Raw genomic sequence first — 15,712 nt, 5'->3', positions numbered from 1 at the left:
TTCGCACAAAACATGTATTACATTACAAATGCATAACAAAGCACAATATAACTAATATTTAGCAATAATGTTTATGTGTGAAACTAAGCTTACTCATTAAGAGCGTAGCATCACTAAAAATAAGTATAAAAGATTTGTACAAATTATATTTATTTTAATCATTCTCGGCTATGTAATGTCTTAGAGTGCCCATGATCTTCACCAATGCATCGAAATTTTTTGTGATGCTACTGGAGTTTGTAGGGGCGAAAATTCAATATGGCTCATACTACCATATGGTACCATTATCTGAGCAATTTGTCTCCTCCCATACTCCCTTGCCCTATATGCGTCTAGGAGGTGCTGAGCGTCATATCCATCGATGGGAAGAGACCTGGAAATCATCCTTTTGGAGTCTAAGAGCTTGAATAAAATTCCTCGATCTGTGTCATGGTTTCATTCCCTTGTTCTAATTGCTACTCTTTCTGTTGTTTGTTCGATTTTCTCGCAGTCTCGACAGTGCACATTCTTTGAATGGCAGGACACCTACTCCGCTGTGATGGATTTCGTCCGCGACCGCCTCCTGCTTGCTTCCTTGTCCCTTGCTTTTGTAGGATATCAGCAGTAGCCAGCAGAACTGACGGCAAGATGCACCTGGCCCCATCAGCGCTCCTACTCATCCCCCGAGTATGCATACCAACAGGCCCCAGCGAGATCCACTTCCAACTGAGAACTGTCAAGGATCGTTCTCAAGGCCACGAATCTGATGGGTTTTCTTATGTTGTTGGGCATGTGTGTCCTCATCGTGGGGTTGGTTTATGTCTACTGATTTGTCGAGTATCTTTTGAGAAAACTTCTGGATCATGGTCCAATTACGAGGTTGCAAGAGGACCACCGGTCCAACACCAGAACGCAACGACATCCCCTCGCTTCGTGTGAGTCTACCCCAACCACCAAGGTGATATACATACGCCATACTATACGTGCACCGTGCTTTTCTCCTGATATGCGCCAATTTCCATGGCTCGGTCCATCTAACAGACCAGATAATATGACCATATGCAGGTATGACCCATATCGTCGCTTCCGCCGGGGGGGTGTTAAAACTATTGTGTTCTTAATATTTCCTCAACCTCGCGGCTCCTTCGACTGTACATGGAGATTTAATCATGGATCCAAAGTATATTCAATGCAGACGATAGATGTATTATGTGCTCTAAGAAAAGAGTCATGTAACACAACTCAGCAATTCTTGATCATTCTAATCTTACATCGGTTAATAACATTAGTTATGCACAATGCAGGTCTCTTTCCATTCGGCGGCTGAACTTAGGTAAAATGAATGTGTCACCTTCATCGGTAAGTAATTCCCATTCAGGTATCACCTATCTATCTAATTTCAGACATGACTACATATTGATCATGAGATCGCTGCTGGATTAATCGTCGACATTTGATACCAACCATGGGGCCCAACAGAACAAGTCCATGAAGATAACTACAACTTTGCTCGACATTGCCCACAATCATCTTTATGGAGATGTTGGGCAGCTTGCTGGGAAACTCACCACCTTGGATTCGGTAGATAGGACTAACTCTGAATGCCCTGATGATCTTTCTATGCCTTAGATGACCCTTTATGTGGGATAGTCTTCGTAGCAAAGAAGGCCAGAACCAAGTAACAAGAAGAAACGATTGGGGCAATCTGCATCGGATAGGGCGGTGGCATATGGAAATAAGTCATCATCCCCGAAGGAGAATTTGGAGTAGTTGGAGAAGGAGGTGTGAGTAGAGAAAGAGCATCGGGAAGCCGTCGTGACCCAAGTATCTCAGACTTATTTGTTTGTGCATGACAAAGCACTGGAAGAGCGTATTCCTGCCTCCTTGGAGGGGGTTCAAGAAGCTTGGCCCTTCATCCAGTAGTTGAAAGCAAAGGTGAAGGTTGTGTGTACCAATGATCGTCACACCCCCACAGTATGCAAGACAATTCTGTGAGTCCCTGACTCCTCGAGCTGGCCGCATTCGGGAGACCGGAGCCCTTATTACCTAAGGGGCAAGTTGACCAACCAAAAGAGGCGACGGCCATTCTCGTCATCACATAGATCCGTAGGAAGCTCATGCAACTTCAACTCATGCCGACGAGGTTGCTCCTTGAAGCGACGAATTTATGTTTGTCTAGCGCCGCCAGAAGAACTTTGAACCGCTCCATGGGCGAGGGGCATCGGAGCCCACTCCGTTGAGTGTTTCGACGGGGCCACAGCTCCCAAAGAATCCCTACACATGTCACAACCGTAGAGGCCGTTGGCGGAAATGATCGTGTCATGGACAAATACCTAGTAGCCACCCTCAAGGGGACCGCCCGATAATTGTGGACTCACCTCCCTCGGTCCATCCTCTTGAACTAGTCTGTCGCAAGACCTGGTGCCGTGGACGAACTGATGAGCATCCAGCAAGGGAGCGGCGAGCCGCTTCAATACTTCATCATGTGTCACAACATCATCCCAAGGATCAGAGGCTACTTGGTTATCCGAGCTTTTAGAGGGGGTTTAGCCAAGGCCCGGCCGCACTCGGTAAAGGCTCTCCTCGAGTGGGCATGGAAAGTTATGGACGCGGAAGAAGCCGTCGCCCGTCAAGCTCGTCGTGAACAAGCACCCGAGTTCCTGCATAATGAGATGTTTATTAACGTAGATTAACGGTAGCTACCACCAAGGGGATGTAGCTCAGATGGTAGAGCGCTCGCTTAGCATGCGAGAGGTATGGGGATCGATACCCCACTTCTCCAATTATCTTTTTTTTTCAGATCTGAAAAACATCAGTGAATGCAGTTCCTGGAATGTTGGTCATCCCCAAACGAATGATTTTTTAAACCCAAATTCTCCACCAGTGAATGCAGTTCCTGAAATGTTGGACAACCCCAAACGAACGGATCAATGTTGGGCTGCTGCCACAGTACAAAAAAAATCAGACCAGAGCGATCCTGTGCTTCAGCAAATGTCACCATCTCTAGTAAAGCAACTTCTAGTTCTCAACCAAGTGAACTATGGCAAAATCAGACCAGAGAAGGGCTCCCCTCACAAGCAAGCAAGTGGAGCAAACTATGGTAACACCACAGGGCACTGCAACGTGCCATTTGGCGTGAGAAAAAGCTAAACATCATCAGCAGCCCAACTGAGTTACCCAACCAAATGATTTCCATTTCTTCAGGAGCTCTGGCTCGGTTTTTGTCTCCAATGCTGAGAGCCCAGAAGAAACACAACAGAACAGAAAAAGAGACGAGAGCAATCGGCACAACCAAAGCCCTATCTGAGCTCAAACGAGAGCTATACATCTCATAATTGTTTGTATGTGAAGGATATTCAGGCAGAAGATATAAGTGCAAGGACAACAACATCTGAGCTTCTACACAAGACTACCTCAGCACTGTTCATTAGCTGCGTATAAAACAGCGCCACAAGGAGGCATGGTTCTTTATATTAGGTCAATGGAAATCATATTTGCAACTCAGTGCAAAGCTACTCTGGACCAGTTCTGCAATTTGACAGCAAGCATTGGGGAAGAGTTCATGTTATTTTTAGGGGAACATGTTCCTCCTCGGCATCCGGGCCTGCAGATTGAAAAGGCAAATGTTATGTCCTGCCATGGTGCATCAATAAATTTACAATATGTAGAACTGCTCGATGAAAACTACACAGCGAACTGTTTGTTCTCCCGATGCTTTTGCTGCCAGCAATGTGCATCGATGTGCTGTGATGCCTTGAGGTTGTTGGCCAAATATAATCCAACAGTTCAAGAAGGCGAATGCTGTGACCTTATATGCAAATTATGGCATGCTTTGGGGATCAGCTCAATTTCAACAGTGGGTCCAACAATATCCACAACTGATGCCAAGAATCAATATGTAAATCCTGTGATCCTACCCTTTTCTTTTGTCCATCATCAGATTAAACAAAGACATGCAAACTTGGACATAATATAATGCATGACAAACACCGAATAGGCCCGAAAATATAAGTTCAAACAGTTCATTTTGTATATTAGGACATAAGCTACGCATTGCATACAGTGAAGCATCTCCTCTAGCATTTCGAGCTACTACTGTTTCATGATGGAAAATGAAGCCTAGAAGGACTATGAAGTCAAAACCAACATGAAATTCCAGCCAAATAATAACATGGACAAAAGAAAACCCTACACAGTTACAGTTCCAGTACATCATTGATTTGTTATCCCCCTGCCCTCCTAAAATGAACACATCACCTCCAATACTAAAACCCATTTTGATGCCTACCACACAGCACCTCCAAATGTGCAGTGCAATGGCTCAATCTCTGTAAATACACTATCCAGTATACGGATAAATGCAGGTCTAACATGCTTCAGAATCAATGTGAACAAAGGATTGGCTGATTAACGATCTACTCCCTCCGTAAACTAATATAAGAGCATTTAGAACATTAAAGTAGTGATCTAAACGCTCTTATATTAGTTTACAGAGGGAGTACAAGCTAAAACATGGCTTCAGCTTTGACTTCAGGTTCAGATTAGCATCAGCCCCAATAAATGTAACCATAAATATGAAGTTTTTTCTTCGAGAAATGACAAATCTGTAGCTACGGCAGCGAGAACCGGTATATCACTGCGGCAGAATCGCGGTAAAGCAGGGAGGTGCATACCTGACGGCTTGGGCGCCGGGACGGCGAGGTCCTCCTCGCCGTAGATGTGGCGGAGGCGGGCGGCGGTGATGGGCGGGGAGGGCATGGCGGCGAGCTTGACGAGCTCCTCCCTCCAGGCCCACATGGTGGAGGACATGGCGGAGTTGGCGGCGCGGAGGGAGGACTTGCGGGCCTCCAGCTCGTCGATCTCGCCCTGCTGCTCCGACGACCGGAACGCCAGCGCCACGAACGAGCCCAGCAGCAGCGCGCTCGTCACCTTCTCCGGGTTCGCCGACAGCTTCGCGCCGATCCCCCGCAGCGCCGCCGCCGCCGCCATCGCTCGATCCCTCGCTCGGTGGCTCTCGTCTGCGCCGCCCAGTAGCCGACTCCGCCGCAGCACCAATGGCACGATTGGGTTGGACCGGCCGCCGCGACCCTAAGCCCGGCCCTTTTTTCCTTGCTGGGCCGTAGACTGGTAGTCGGCGTTTGCGTTGCGTTAAATTCGTACCTCAAAAAAATCACTTTGTCCAAAAAATGCCCTAAAAAAACTTTGTCTCAAAAAAACCCTGCCTAAAAAATATTTATTTCATTTTGTTTCGGAAAAAGCATCCGTATCTCTTATAACAGTTCATCAGACAAACATCCCAAACATAATAAAAAAATACATCGAGATACTTAGACCACCAAACAACCAATACCTGCTAGGACGAGCTGCCGACTGGCCGCTGTCGCCGCTCACCTACCGGAGCCGGCTGACCTTGCCCATAACAGTCGGTAAGTCTTCATGCGCGTGGTCTTAAGGACAGTGCCCTGGAGCCGCAATCATCGTCGTTAAACCCTTGAATCGACCTAAAGTGCCTGACACCATAACTCGCTGTCACCCACGCATGACGAGGAACCCTAACATCATGCCCCAAAGAGACGGGAGGAATGTACGCCGAAGCTCTGTCGATTTCATCCAGATGGACGAACTAAAGGAGTGTCGCCGTTCACCCGAACGCCGCCTTGCGAGGACTAAAAACCCTAACCTAAATTACTAGCCAAAGCAGAGGCACAAGGGATTCTCCACCCCGCCATCGGCCACTGGAGCGGTGGCCAGAAGGAGGCGAATCCACGGGGGCGCTGGTAGTGCTTGGAGGGGAATTATAAACTCTAGCCATCCATAGGGAAAAGGGTTGGTAATTGATTAGAAAGACGCAAAAAAAACATATCAACCATTGGAGCGGTAGGCGAATCCACATGTTCGCTGTTGGTGCTTGGAGGGGAGTTGTAAACATTAGCCATCGATGGAGAAAAGGGCCGGTAATAATAGATCAGAGATATGAAAAAAAGATATATCTTTTAACTCCTTTTTGGGTAAAAACAAGTGTCCATGTCAAAAAAATCATTTATTAAGAAAAATGTTAATGACCTACATTGGCATGTAAATTGTCATGGAAATTTGTAAGTTTGTGAAAAGCTAAATTTGGTCCTACTGATTTTGCGCCCTCAGCACAAGGACTGGAATGGAAAAGCCTGCAGGGTCATCTCACTGTGCAGCACATCCACCAGGGAGCAGAACAAAATCAAACTAGTACTGCTTGGCAGCAGGCACGGCCAGGGACCAAACTTTAATTTTCAAGAATTGGCAGGGGCCGCGCGAACGCGTACCCCCTCTACCACAAATTACGACGTTCACTCTCCCACTTGGGGAGATGATAAGTCAACGCGCCCACCAAGTGCAATGTGGGCCATTGGCTTAGGCCACGGGCCTTGTTGATCGCCCGTCGACCCCGTCCAGGTAAGTATGGAACAACGTTGCACCTGCCTCTGCTTTTATAGCCAGCTCTCCCGCCCGACGCCCCTCCGCTGGGCGAGCTGGGACTAAAACCACCGAAGCGCAGCAGCCGCGTGCGAGCGCAACCGCAACGGGAGCGCGGTGCAGGACGCTGGTTTCGGTGGGCCAGCGTTCGCTCTATCTGGGCCTGCTGGAAGGACGAGCGATACACAGACTTTGGGCCTCGAGATCAGGCGGACGGCCTGGTGCCGGGTGTTCGTTCCCTCAATCAAAAAAAAAAAAAAAGACTTTGTGCTCGTATTGCTCGCGTGTTCTCTCTGGTACTGCTGCTCAAATAGAAGTGCCCATGTTGACACGATCGATGGCAGAGATCACACAGGGGAAGTCGTGGCCTGTAGAGCTGACATAAGTGCCCATGTTGGCATGTTGCTGACTGCTTCACCGGGCCGGCCGATTTGAAACTTGAAAGTGCTAACAAAAGAACGTGGCTATGCAGGTGCATCGTACTAATCTGATGAGCGTTTTTGACACTAGCTAAATTAGTTTACTTCTGCCATGAAAATGAACCTTGCGCTGTGTTTGGATGTAGGAAAAATTGCTTGGAATTGAATTGGACTGGAAATTCCAAATCCAAGATGGAAAGGAGATGGGCTCCAATTCGAATTCTATTGTTTGGTTGTGCATGAAATTTATTGTTGGAATCACAGGGTAGCACTCAATTCCAATTGTTGTTTGGATATACAAACCATGGAATTGGATGTTTTTTGAGTTTGGACAATATAAACTTCTGTACATATATGAAAAAAAGTATTATGTGTATATTTGAATATATATATATATATATATATATATATATATTATTTTACACACATAATAACATTACATGTTCTAAATAAGGTCAAAACAATTAACACAAGTAGAAATAAATATGGAAAATGGAAGCATGACAGAAAATAGTTTAAAGTACCAAGAACACAACACGGATAATAATTTTGATAGTTTATGTCTCTTACACATAGCAAAAGTGGATAGTTTTATGTCTCTTACACATAGCACAAATAGACAGTTCGCAAACAACAAAGTACATAGTAGTCCATCCATCAACTAAACAGGATAGTAACAAACAATCAAAGGTCAAGAGCCATGGCTTCCTTAAGTCCTCGGGTAGCGCCATGAGTGCTTCAAACAAACGCTCATTGACGATCAATTTTCCATAAGCTCTCAGCATATCACTATCCTCCAAATCTGGTACCTTCTTTAGTGCAGCAAGGATTTCTGTTGGAGGAGTCACCTTTGGCATAGGAAGTGGCTCGGTTGTCTTCAAAGCATCATCAAAAGACATCTTCATCTTTCCCATCATGCACAAGATAGCATCCCCAGTGCGTTGCCTCTTAAAGGCACCTCAGGAGCTTCTCCAACAACGGGTTGTCTTGTGGTTCTTGAACACATTCAACTCCTGTCCTAGCACCTGCACCGGTCGCATGATCTTTTGAATATATGGTATTGATAGACTCCCAATTGAGCACTACCTTGTTCCTATAGGCACGTGTGTCCTTGTTAGCCTACACAAAACACACAAATATTTGGAGATGATATTGAAGTTGCAAAAATAACCACAAAATAAGTTTGGTGTTAAGTACCTCCACATATTGAGACCACACTTCGTGACTATCAACCGACACCATGTTCTTTACCCAATCCCATCCAAAGCCACTCTGAGCAAGCATCTTGGTAATGATCTCATACTGCTTGTCAAATGTTTTGATTCTTCCTGTTATGTTTTCCTTCGTAATGTCAACATTACATGTATCCTTGACATGCTTAATGCAAGCATTATACACATGTGGCTTCCAACCATTTTGAGCATGGTCACCATTGTTGCTATTCTCAACAAGGACGGCCAACAATGCAGTGTCCATCTCAGGAGTCCATGTAAGGTAAACTCTACCTTTTTTCCTTTTGTTTCGACCATGCTTCTACAAGTAAAATAAATGAATGTGCATAAAAGTAAGAACAAAAGAGCAAGTACGAGTAAGGTAAAACATATATATTAGTGCGAACAAAAGATGAAGCATGTACAACATATCACACACAAGGCACCATCACAGCCAGCATGCTCCCACACAAAAAATGGCACCATCACCAAGCTAGCACAAAAAAGGCACCATCAGCTAGCTATCTAATCCATCGCTACTTATCTACTCGATCTCTAGTTCTCCATGCGCCACAAGGTACTCATCATACATCTCATCCGCAAATTGCTGCCTAAAATTAGACCATGCATTTGTTTGCTGGACACTTCTAATGAAAGTAGCATCATCTGCAGGTTCAGGAGTCATAGTCGCTAGCTCAGCTTTGACTTCCGGAAGCAACAAATTATCTCTCATATGTTGCCTATCCCTTCCATAGTTGTGTAACACACAACACGCATTAATAAGACAAATCTGTAAATATTTAGTTTATCGTCAAAGAAGGAACACAGGATGGCCCATATGAACAATCAAATGGACATGTGTTACTTGGTCCTCTGTGTCAAAGAACAAGAACGTAAGATGACCCATTTTTTCTTCAACAAGCCAAAGGTTATCTCCACAACATTTCTAGCATGAGCATGGTGCAAGTTATACAACTCTCTTTCATTTTGGGGTTGTTGTTGACTTGCAACCCACTCTTTCAAGTGGTACCGAGTGGGTCTGAATGGAGATAGAAATCCAGGTCCATTGGTACAGCCAGCATAAACAAGATAGTACTTTCCTATTGACAAGTATGTAAGTTAGCTAACAACTAAATATGAGAAATGAAACACAAAGAGAAAGAGTCATACCCTATGGTACAACAAATTCATCTTCGCGATCGATTCTCATTTTTAGCACTCTCGAGTCCGATGCTGAACCCTCCCAACCAGGTAGAACATAGAGAAATTTCATGTTCCAATCAACCACACCTAGCATGTTAGTGGCGATATCTTGGTGCCTATTCCTATACCTCCCTTTGTCAGCAGCATTAACAAACACCGGAATATGACACCCATCTAGTGCTCCAAGTGCATTAGGAAACCACTTTCACTTGTAATCATCAAGAGGGGTGATAGAAGGATCGGGAAGCTTTATAAACTCCCCAGTTAGAGAGAGGATGGCTAGTAACACACTAGAGAAATGCCTACTAATAGTCTCTACAGAATGCTGGTACGTGCCACCCAACATCCTCATTTTATGTCCATGTCCAACAACTTGTAAGAACATAGCAAAATTTTCTTCTACTGTCACAAACGTGCTATCTTTGAGACCACACTTCTCACGCAAGATAGCACAAAGATCATGGAAGTTTCTTTTAGTTAAGTGTAGCTTATCATAGCAAGTTGTCTCGGACCCCTCGTAAGTTTGTTTCAATATATACTTCCGATATGCAACCTTTTCCTCATCATCATCGAAGCATCCGAGTTTCCTCGGTGCCCTCTGAGAACTAAGATAAGAAAATGCTAGACATGATATTTCAAAATACTGCTTCGTCAACAATATCCTCTTTCTTTTTCTTCTTTTGTTCTCTTCAGTAATGTAGGCAACCAACTCTTGTTGGGACATGATGAAAAAAGCTACAATGCACACACCATTTATCCATGAATTATTGAAAGGATCGAAGAAGAGGTGTCTAGAGGGGGGGGTGATTAGATCCTCAACAAAGAAAATTAGCAATTTTTAAATTCTTCAAGTTAAGGTGGAGTTTTAGCACAAGTTTAAACATTCACAATACATTCCAAGCAAGCATGGCAAGAGTATATGAGCAGCGGAAAGTAAAGCATGCAAGTTGCAAGAAAGTAAAGGGATGAGATTGGAGTGTGCAAACGCAATTGGAGACACGGAGATTTTTGGCGTGGTTCCGATAGGTGGTGCTATCGTACATCCACGTTGATGGAGACTTCAATCCACGAAGAGTAACAGTTGCGCGAGTCCACGGAGGGCTCCACCCACGAAGGGTCCACGAAGAAGCAACCTTGTATATCCCATCATGGCCATCGCCCACGAAGGACTTGGCTCACTAGGGTAGATCTTCACGAAGTAGGCGATCTCCTTGCCCGTACAAACTCCTTGGTTCAACTCCACAATCTTGACGGTGGCTCCCAAGTGACACCTAACCAATCTAGGAGACGCCACTCTCCAAATGGTAATAGATGGTGTGTTGATGATGAACTCCATGCTCTTGTGCTTCAAATGATAGTCTCCCCAACACTCAACTCTCTCTCACATATTTAGATTTGGTGGAAAGATGATTTGAGTGGAAAGCAACTTGGGGAAGGCTAGAGATCAAGATTCTTGTGGTTGGATTGGAATATCTTGGTCTCAACACATGAGTAGGTGGTTCTCTCTCAGAAAATGAATGCTGCCTGGAAGTGTAGGCACGTTCTGATGGCTCTCTCCACGAATGGAGGAAGGGTGGAGGGGTATATATAACCTCCACACAAAATCTAGTCGTTACACACAATTCACCAAACTCGGTGGGACCGAATCGAGAAACTCGGTTAGACCGATTTGGTTCAAAATGTGAACGTTAGAGTTTTTGGTGGGACCGATATGATCAACTCGGTGGGACCGATGTGCTAGGGTTAGGGTAAAACCTCAACTCGGTTTGACCGATTACACAAACTCGGTGAGACCGATTTTGGTAATAAGCAAAACAAAGCTGGTCAAGCAAACTCGGTGGGACCGACTGCATATCTCGGTGAGACCGAGATAATTGCAACAGGCAACAGAGAGTTTGCAAGCCCATCTCGGTGAGACTGAGATCACATCGGTGAGACCGAACTGATTAGGGTTTCTGGCAGTGGCTATGTCAAGTGAACTCGGTGGCGCCGGATAGATTAAATCGGTGGGGCCGAGTTTGACTTTAGGTTTGGGACATATGTGGATATGAGAAGGTGGTTGAGGGCTTTGGAGCATATCACTAAGCACTTTGAGCAAGCAAGCCATTAAGCAACACCTCATCCCCTTTTAATAGTATTGGCTTTCCTATGGACTCAATGTGATCTTGGATCACTAAAATGAAAATGAGTAGCCTTGAGCTTTAGCCAATCTTTGTCCTTAGCATATTGAAGGGGTTCCACATCCTCTTGTCCATGCCACTCCACTGTTGAACTCATCTGAAATATACTTGATAAAAGTATTAGTCCAACAAGAGATATGTTGGCATTAATTACCAAAATCACCCAGGGAGCACTTGTGCTTTCAATTATTCAGAGCATTGATGCATAATAAACCATCACAACAACATGTGTATAAATGAAAAAACAAAATCACGGTACAAACATGAAGTAGGAGTAGATAATATACCTTGACATCACTGAAATTTGAGCTCCTAAATTCCCCTGGGAACCTGCGTAGTTCAAACAAATCATAGTTCAGCAACAATAAGAGAAATATCCAAGACATATGATCATCATCATAAGAGAAATATCAGGGATTAGTCAAAGGCTCATGCCTTGCATGTATCCAAATGGAGTTTCTACTCCAAGTTTGAGGCATCAATAATGTTCAATTCACCTCTCAAACGGCAAAATACTTTCTCATCAAGCGGTTTGGTGAATATATCCGCCAATTGCTTATCGGTACGAACATGCTTAAGATCAATATCTCCTTTAGCAACATGATCTCGAATGAAATGATGACGAACTTCAATATGCTTAGTTCGAGAATGTTGCACGGGATTATGAGCAATCTTAATAGCACTCTCTTGTCATAAAGCAATGGAACATGTTTCACATAGATCCCATAATCTTTAAGAGTTTGGGTCATCCAAAGTATTGAGCACAACATGAACCAGCGGCAATGTATTCCGCTTCGGCGGTGGATAAGGATACCGAGTTTTGTTTCTTGGAGGACCAAGACACAAGTGATCTACCAAGAAATTGACAAGTACCCGAAGTGGACTTTCTATCAACCTTGTCACCAGCATAGTCCGAGTCGGAGTAGCCAACAAGATCAAAAGAGGACCTCTTAGGATACCAAATGCCAAAATTTGGTGTATGAATTAAGTATCTCACTATCCTTTTCACAGCCTTAAATGACATTCTTTGAGGGCCGCTTGATATCGTGCACACATGCACACACTTAGCATAATATCGGGACGAGAGGCACATAGATATAACAATGAATCAATCATAGAGCGGTAAACCTTTTGGTCAACCGATTTGCCATCCTTGGTCAAGTCAAGATGTCCACTAGTAGGCATGGGTGTTTTCATACCTTTGCTTTCTTGCATGTTGAACTTCTTGAATAAGTCCTTGGTATACTTTGTTTGAGAAACAAAGGTTCCCTCCTTAGTTTGCTTGATTTGCAAACCAAGAAAGAACTTGAGTTCACACATCATAGACATCTCAAACTTCTTCGACATTAGCCTTCCAAACTTTTCACTAAAATGAGGGTTAGTCGAACCAAATATGATATCATCAACATAAATTTGGCACACAAATAATTCTCCATTAACCCTTTTAGTAAAAAAAAGTGGAATCTATCTTTCCAATCTCAAAGCCTTTTTCAATAAGGAACTTGGTTAAACATTTATACCACGCTCTAGGAGCTTGTTTAAGACCATAGAGAGCTTTGTGAAGTTTGTAAACATGGCCGGGTTTTTTAGGATTAACAAGGCCGGGAGGTTGTTTAACATATACTTCCTCCTCAATTTCACCATTTAGAAAAGCACTTTTAATGTCCATTTGGTACAAGGTAATATCATGGTGATTTGCATAAGCAAGTACGATGCGGATGGACTCAAGTCTAGCAATGGGGGCATATGTCTCACCATAGTCCATACCTTCAACTTGAGTGTAGCCTTGGGCGACGAGACGTGCTTTGTTGCGAATGACTTGTCCATCTTCATCTTGCTTGTTGCAAAACACCAATTTGGTACCAATGATGTTGTGGTTGTTGTCGGGCTTCTCAACCAATGTCCACACTTGGTTCCTCCCAAAGTTGTGTAGCTCTTCGTGCATGGCATTTATCCAATCCGGATCTTCCAATGCTTATTCAACCTTCATAGGTTCAATGCTAGAGATGAATGAATAATGTTCACAAAAATTAGCCAAACGAGTTCTAGAGCGAGTGATTCTCCCGGTTTGGATATCATTGAAGATTTGTTCGACGGGATGGTCTCGTGAAACTCTTGCTCTAACTTGTGAGAGCTTTTGTTTGGGTCGGGGTGGAACATCTTCTTCATCATCTTGTTCTTCCTCTTGGCCTTCTTCGTTGTTGACGTTCTCGTTCTCTTGTCGAGGTGGAGAAGGAGGTTGATGAGGTTCATCTTGGTGTACTTCCTCGTTTTCTTCATCTTGGCGTGTCCCACTTGTGGATGCCTCCGTGTCAACTCTTGGTTCACCTTGTCGTGAGGTAGAAGCTTCCACTTGGACGGACGAGGTACTCTCCTTCACCTCTGTTGGACGAATCTTGCTAATAGGCAAGTCTTGGATTGCTTCCGAAGGGTCTTTGTCTCCTACATCAATTGGCAAGTGCTCTACTTACGAGCCGTTAGATTCATCAAACTTCACATCTACCGTCTCTTCAACCTTTCAGGTGAAATCTATCTATTATATAATTAAGACAAGAGACAAATAAGTCATCACGTTCATCCACATAGATTAAATTATCTCAACCATTATCTTTGGATATAAACGGTTGAGATTTTAAGATGTAAACCTTACATACAAATAATATATAATAAAGCACGGATTGACTCCTTGGGTTCACCGTCACAATACGCTTTCTTCCTGTGAATTTACGCTTTCGGTTTGAATTTAAAATATACTCCACGAGGTGGTACTAATCAGGGGAACCACGTCGTGTGCACGCCCAGTTCTGTAGGATTCGGCCCGACTATGTTTTTTCTCTGTCCGCTGCGATTTCTGCCGGGTGTTTGTTAAACTTGTGAAAAGGGAGAAGGTTCTGGTTAATAGATAGTCCCACATCGTCCTCCTGTACTCAATCTCACCAGTTTAAATATGTTTACGAGTTGACAGCAACAAGCAGCGTTGAAAGAGTTGGTCAAACAAGGAATCAATGGGCATGCTGAAAGGGTGAGAAAAGATAGGAGGGAAGAGAGGAGACCGGGTCACAAGGGGAGGGACAAGAGCAGGGGTGAGCTGCACACCGGTGGGGTCGTGCTGCTGCTGGTGCAGATCACCGGCGGGGGAGGGACCGGAGTTGAGAAACGGCGCGGGGATGACCAAGGGCGCAGATCACCGGCGGGGGAGGGACCGGAGTCGAGAAACGGCGCGTCCGCGTCACGAAGGCACGAGGCCCGTCCGCGTCACGAAGGCACAGGGCAGACCAAGTGCGTGCGCAGAGGATGCGGCCTCGACGAGGAGGCAGAGGATACAATCTTGCTGCTGCTTCGTGGATGTGAGAACGCAATCCTCCGATTCATGCGCCGCGTGGTTCCTGCTGCACGTCTGGTTGATGGGAATTAGCAGGCCCATACTAGCCTTCTTTTCCTTCAAAATACAAAAGTTCAGGTTTTATGCACCGGTACTAAATGTTTTAATCACCGATAAAATACCTAAGCACTGAATTAAAATGGGATTGGTTGCAACTCATCCGCGAGAACAGACCAAGATAGTCCATCGAACGCAATGCATTGGGTGTTATGGCCCTTGTGAAACTGTAGTACATACATGCTGAATGTCAAAACGTTTAGTGTACAAACTATACGCTGCTTGCTCTTGAGAAGATAAAACTGACATAAAACTGATTAATATTTCGCCATAATTAAAATATAGACTCCCAAGTCCCAAGAAATTACCATGCCCGTGGCGGGTAACGGCGAGCCGACTGCGACAGGGGTTGTAGCAATGGTCATCGGTGTCGGCGACCTGGCTGCAGCGACGAGGCGCATGAGGATAAATGCGAAATGACAAGTGTGTGAAGTGGATAGCGATTAAAACAGCTACAGGGAGACTGATCAGAATGCAGACCCTGTTTTTCTGTTTTTTTCTTCCTACATTCGGATGGCGCCTAGCACTGGCCAAAGAGATATCATTGTGGTGTCAACTATAATTAAAATAGGTTTACAGGATGTGCATAATAGTATATTTGTAGCGCCCTTGGGATTATTATGCACTAGCATATTAAATTACTCCCAACCTAATAATAAATAATGGATAGAGGAAGTAGTAAGTGTGATGACGTGTGCGGAACCTACAACCAAAGTGTTGATGAAAATACAACTCCCACAAAATTATATACATCCTTTGGGCCAGTTGCGACAAAGTCACTGGTGGCAAGTGTAAAATAAATTGGGACAGAGTTTGCAGTCCTAAAGC

At 44.5% G+C, this 15,712-nt stretch overlaps 1 protein-coding gene and 2 non-coding genes across 3 annotated transcripts; 1 reads left to right on the top strand and 2 right to left on the bottom strand.

Moving 5' to 3' along the window:
- The first annotated feature begins 2,688 nt into the window (after positions 1-2,688).
- Positions 2,689-2,761, top strand: TRNAA-AGC (transfer RNA alanine (anticodon AGC)). Its single transcript has one exon. It is a non-coding gene; the product is annotated as a tRNA-Ala (tRNA).
- A 500-nt stretch (positions 2,762-3,261) lies between these two features.
- LOC123165532 (uncharacterized) lies at positions 3,262-5,089 on the bottom strand. The gene is made up of 2 exons (XM_044583199.1): positions 4,653-5,089; positions 3,262-3,583 (listed from the first exon to the last, which is right to left on the bottom strand). Exons 1-2 carry the CDS (start codon positions 4,966-4,968, stop codon positions 3,540-3,542), a joined length of 360 nt encoding a protein of 119 aa, XP_044439134.1. The 5' UTR covers positions 4,969-5,089; the 3' UTR covers positions 3,262-3,539.
- Positions 5,090-6,258: 1,169 nt separating this feature from the next.
- On the bottom strand, positions 6,259-6,419 carry LOC123171844 (U1 spliceosomal RNA). Its single transcript, XR_006485437.1, has one exon. It is a non-coding gene; the product is annotated as a U1 spliceosomal RNA (small nuclear RNA).
- Positions 6,420-15,712: the final 9,293 nt, after the last annotated feature.

The sequence above is a fragment of the Triticum aestivum genome, chromosome 7D (assembly GCF_018294505.1).
Source record: "Triticum aestivum cultivar Chinese Spring chromosome 7D, IWGSC CS RefSeq v2.1, whole genome shotgun sequence".
Taxonomy (NCBI): domain Eukaryota; kingdom Viridiplantae; phylum Streptophyta; class Magnoliopsida; order Poales; family Poaceae; genus Triticum; species Triticum aestivum.
Note: the sequence above shows the minus strand (reverse complement) of the source record. Positions and strands in the feature narration are given on the sequence as shown.

Bases quoted from the DNA above. Each gene is read 5' to 3' on its own strand.
- LOC123165532 (XM_044583199.1), bottom strand. From the start codon at position 4,968: ATGGCGGCGGCGGCGGCGCTGCGGGGGATCGGCGCGAAGCTGTCGGCG. The intron at 3,584-4,652 runs GTATGCACCTCC...TTCAATCTGCAG, and splicing joins CCCGGCGCCCAAGCCGTCAG to GCCCGGATGCCGAGGAGGAA.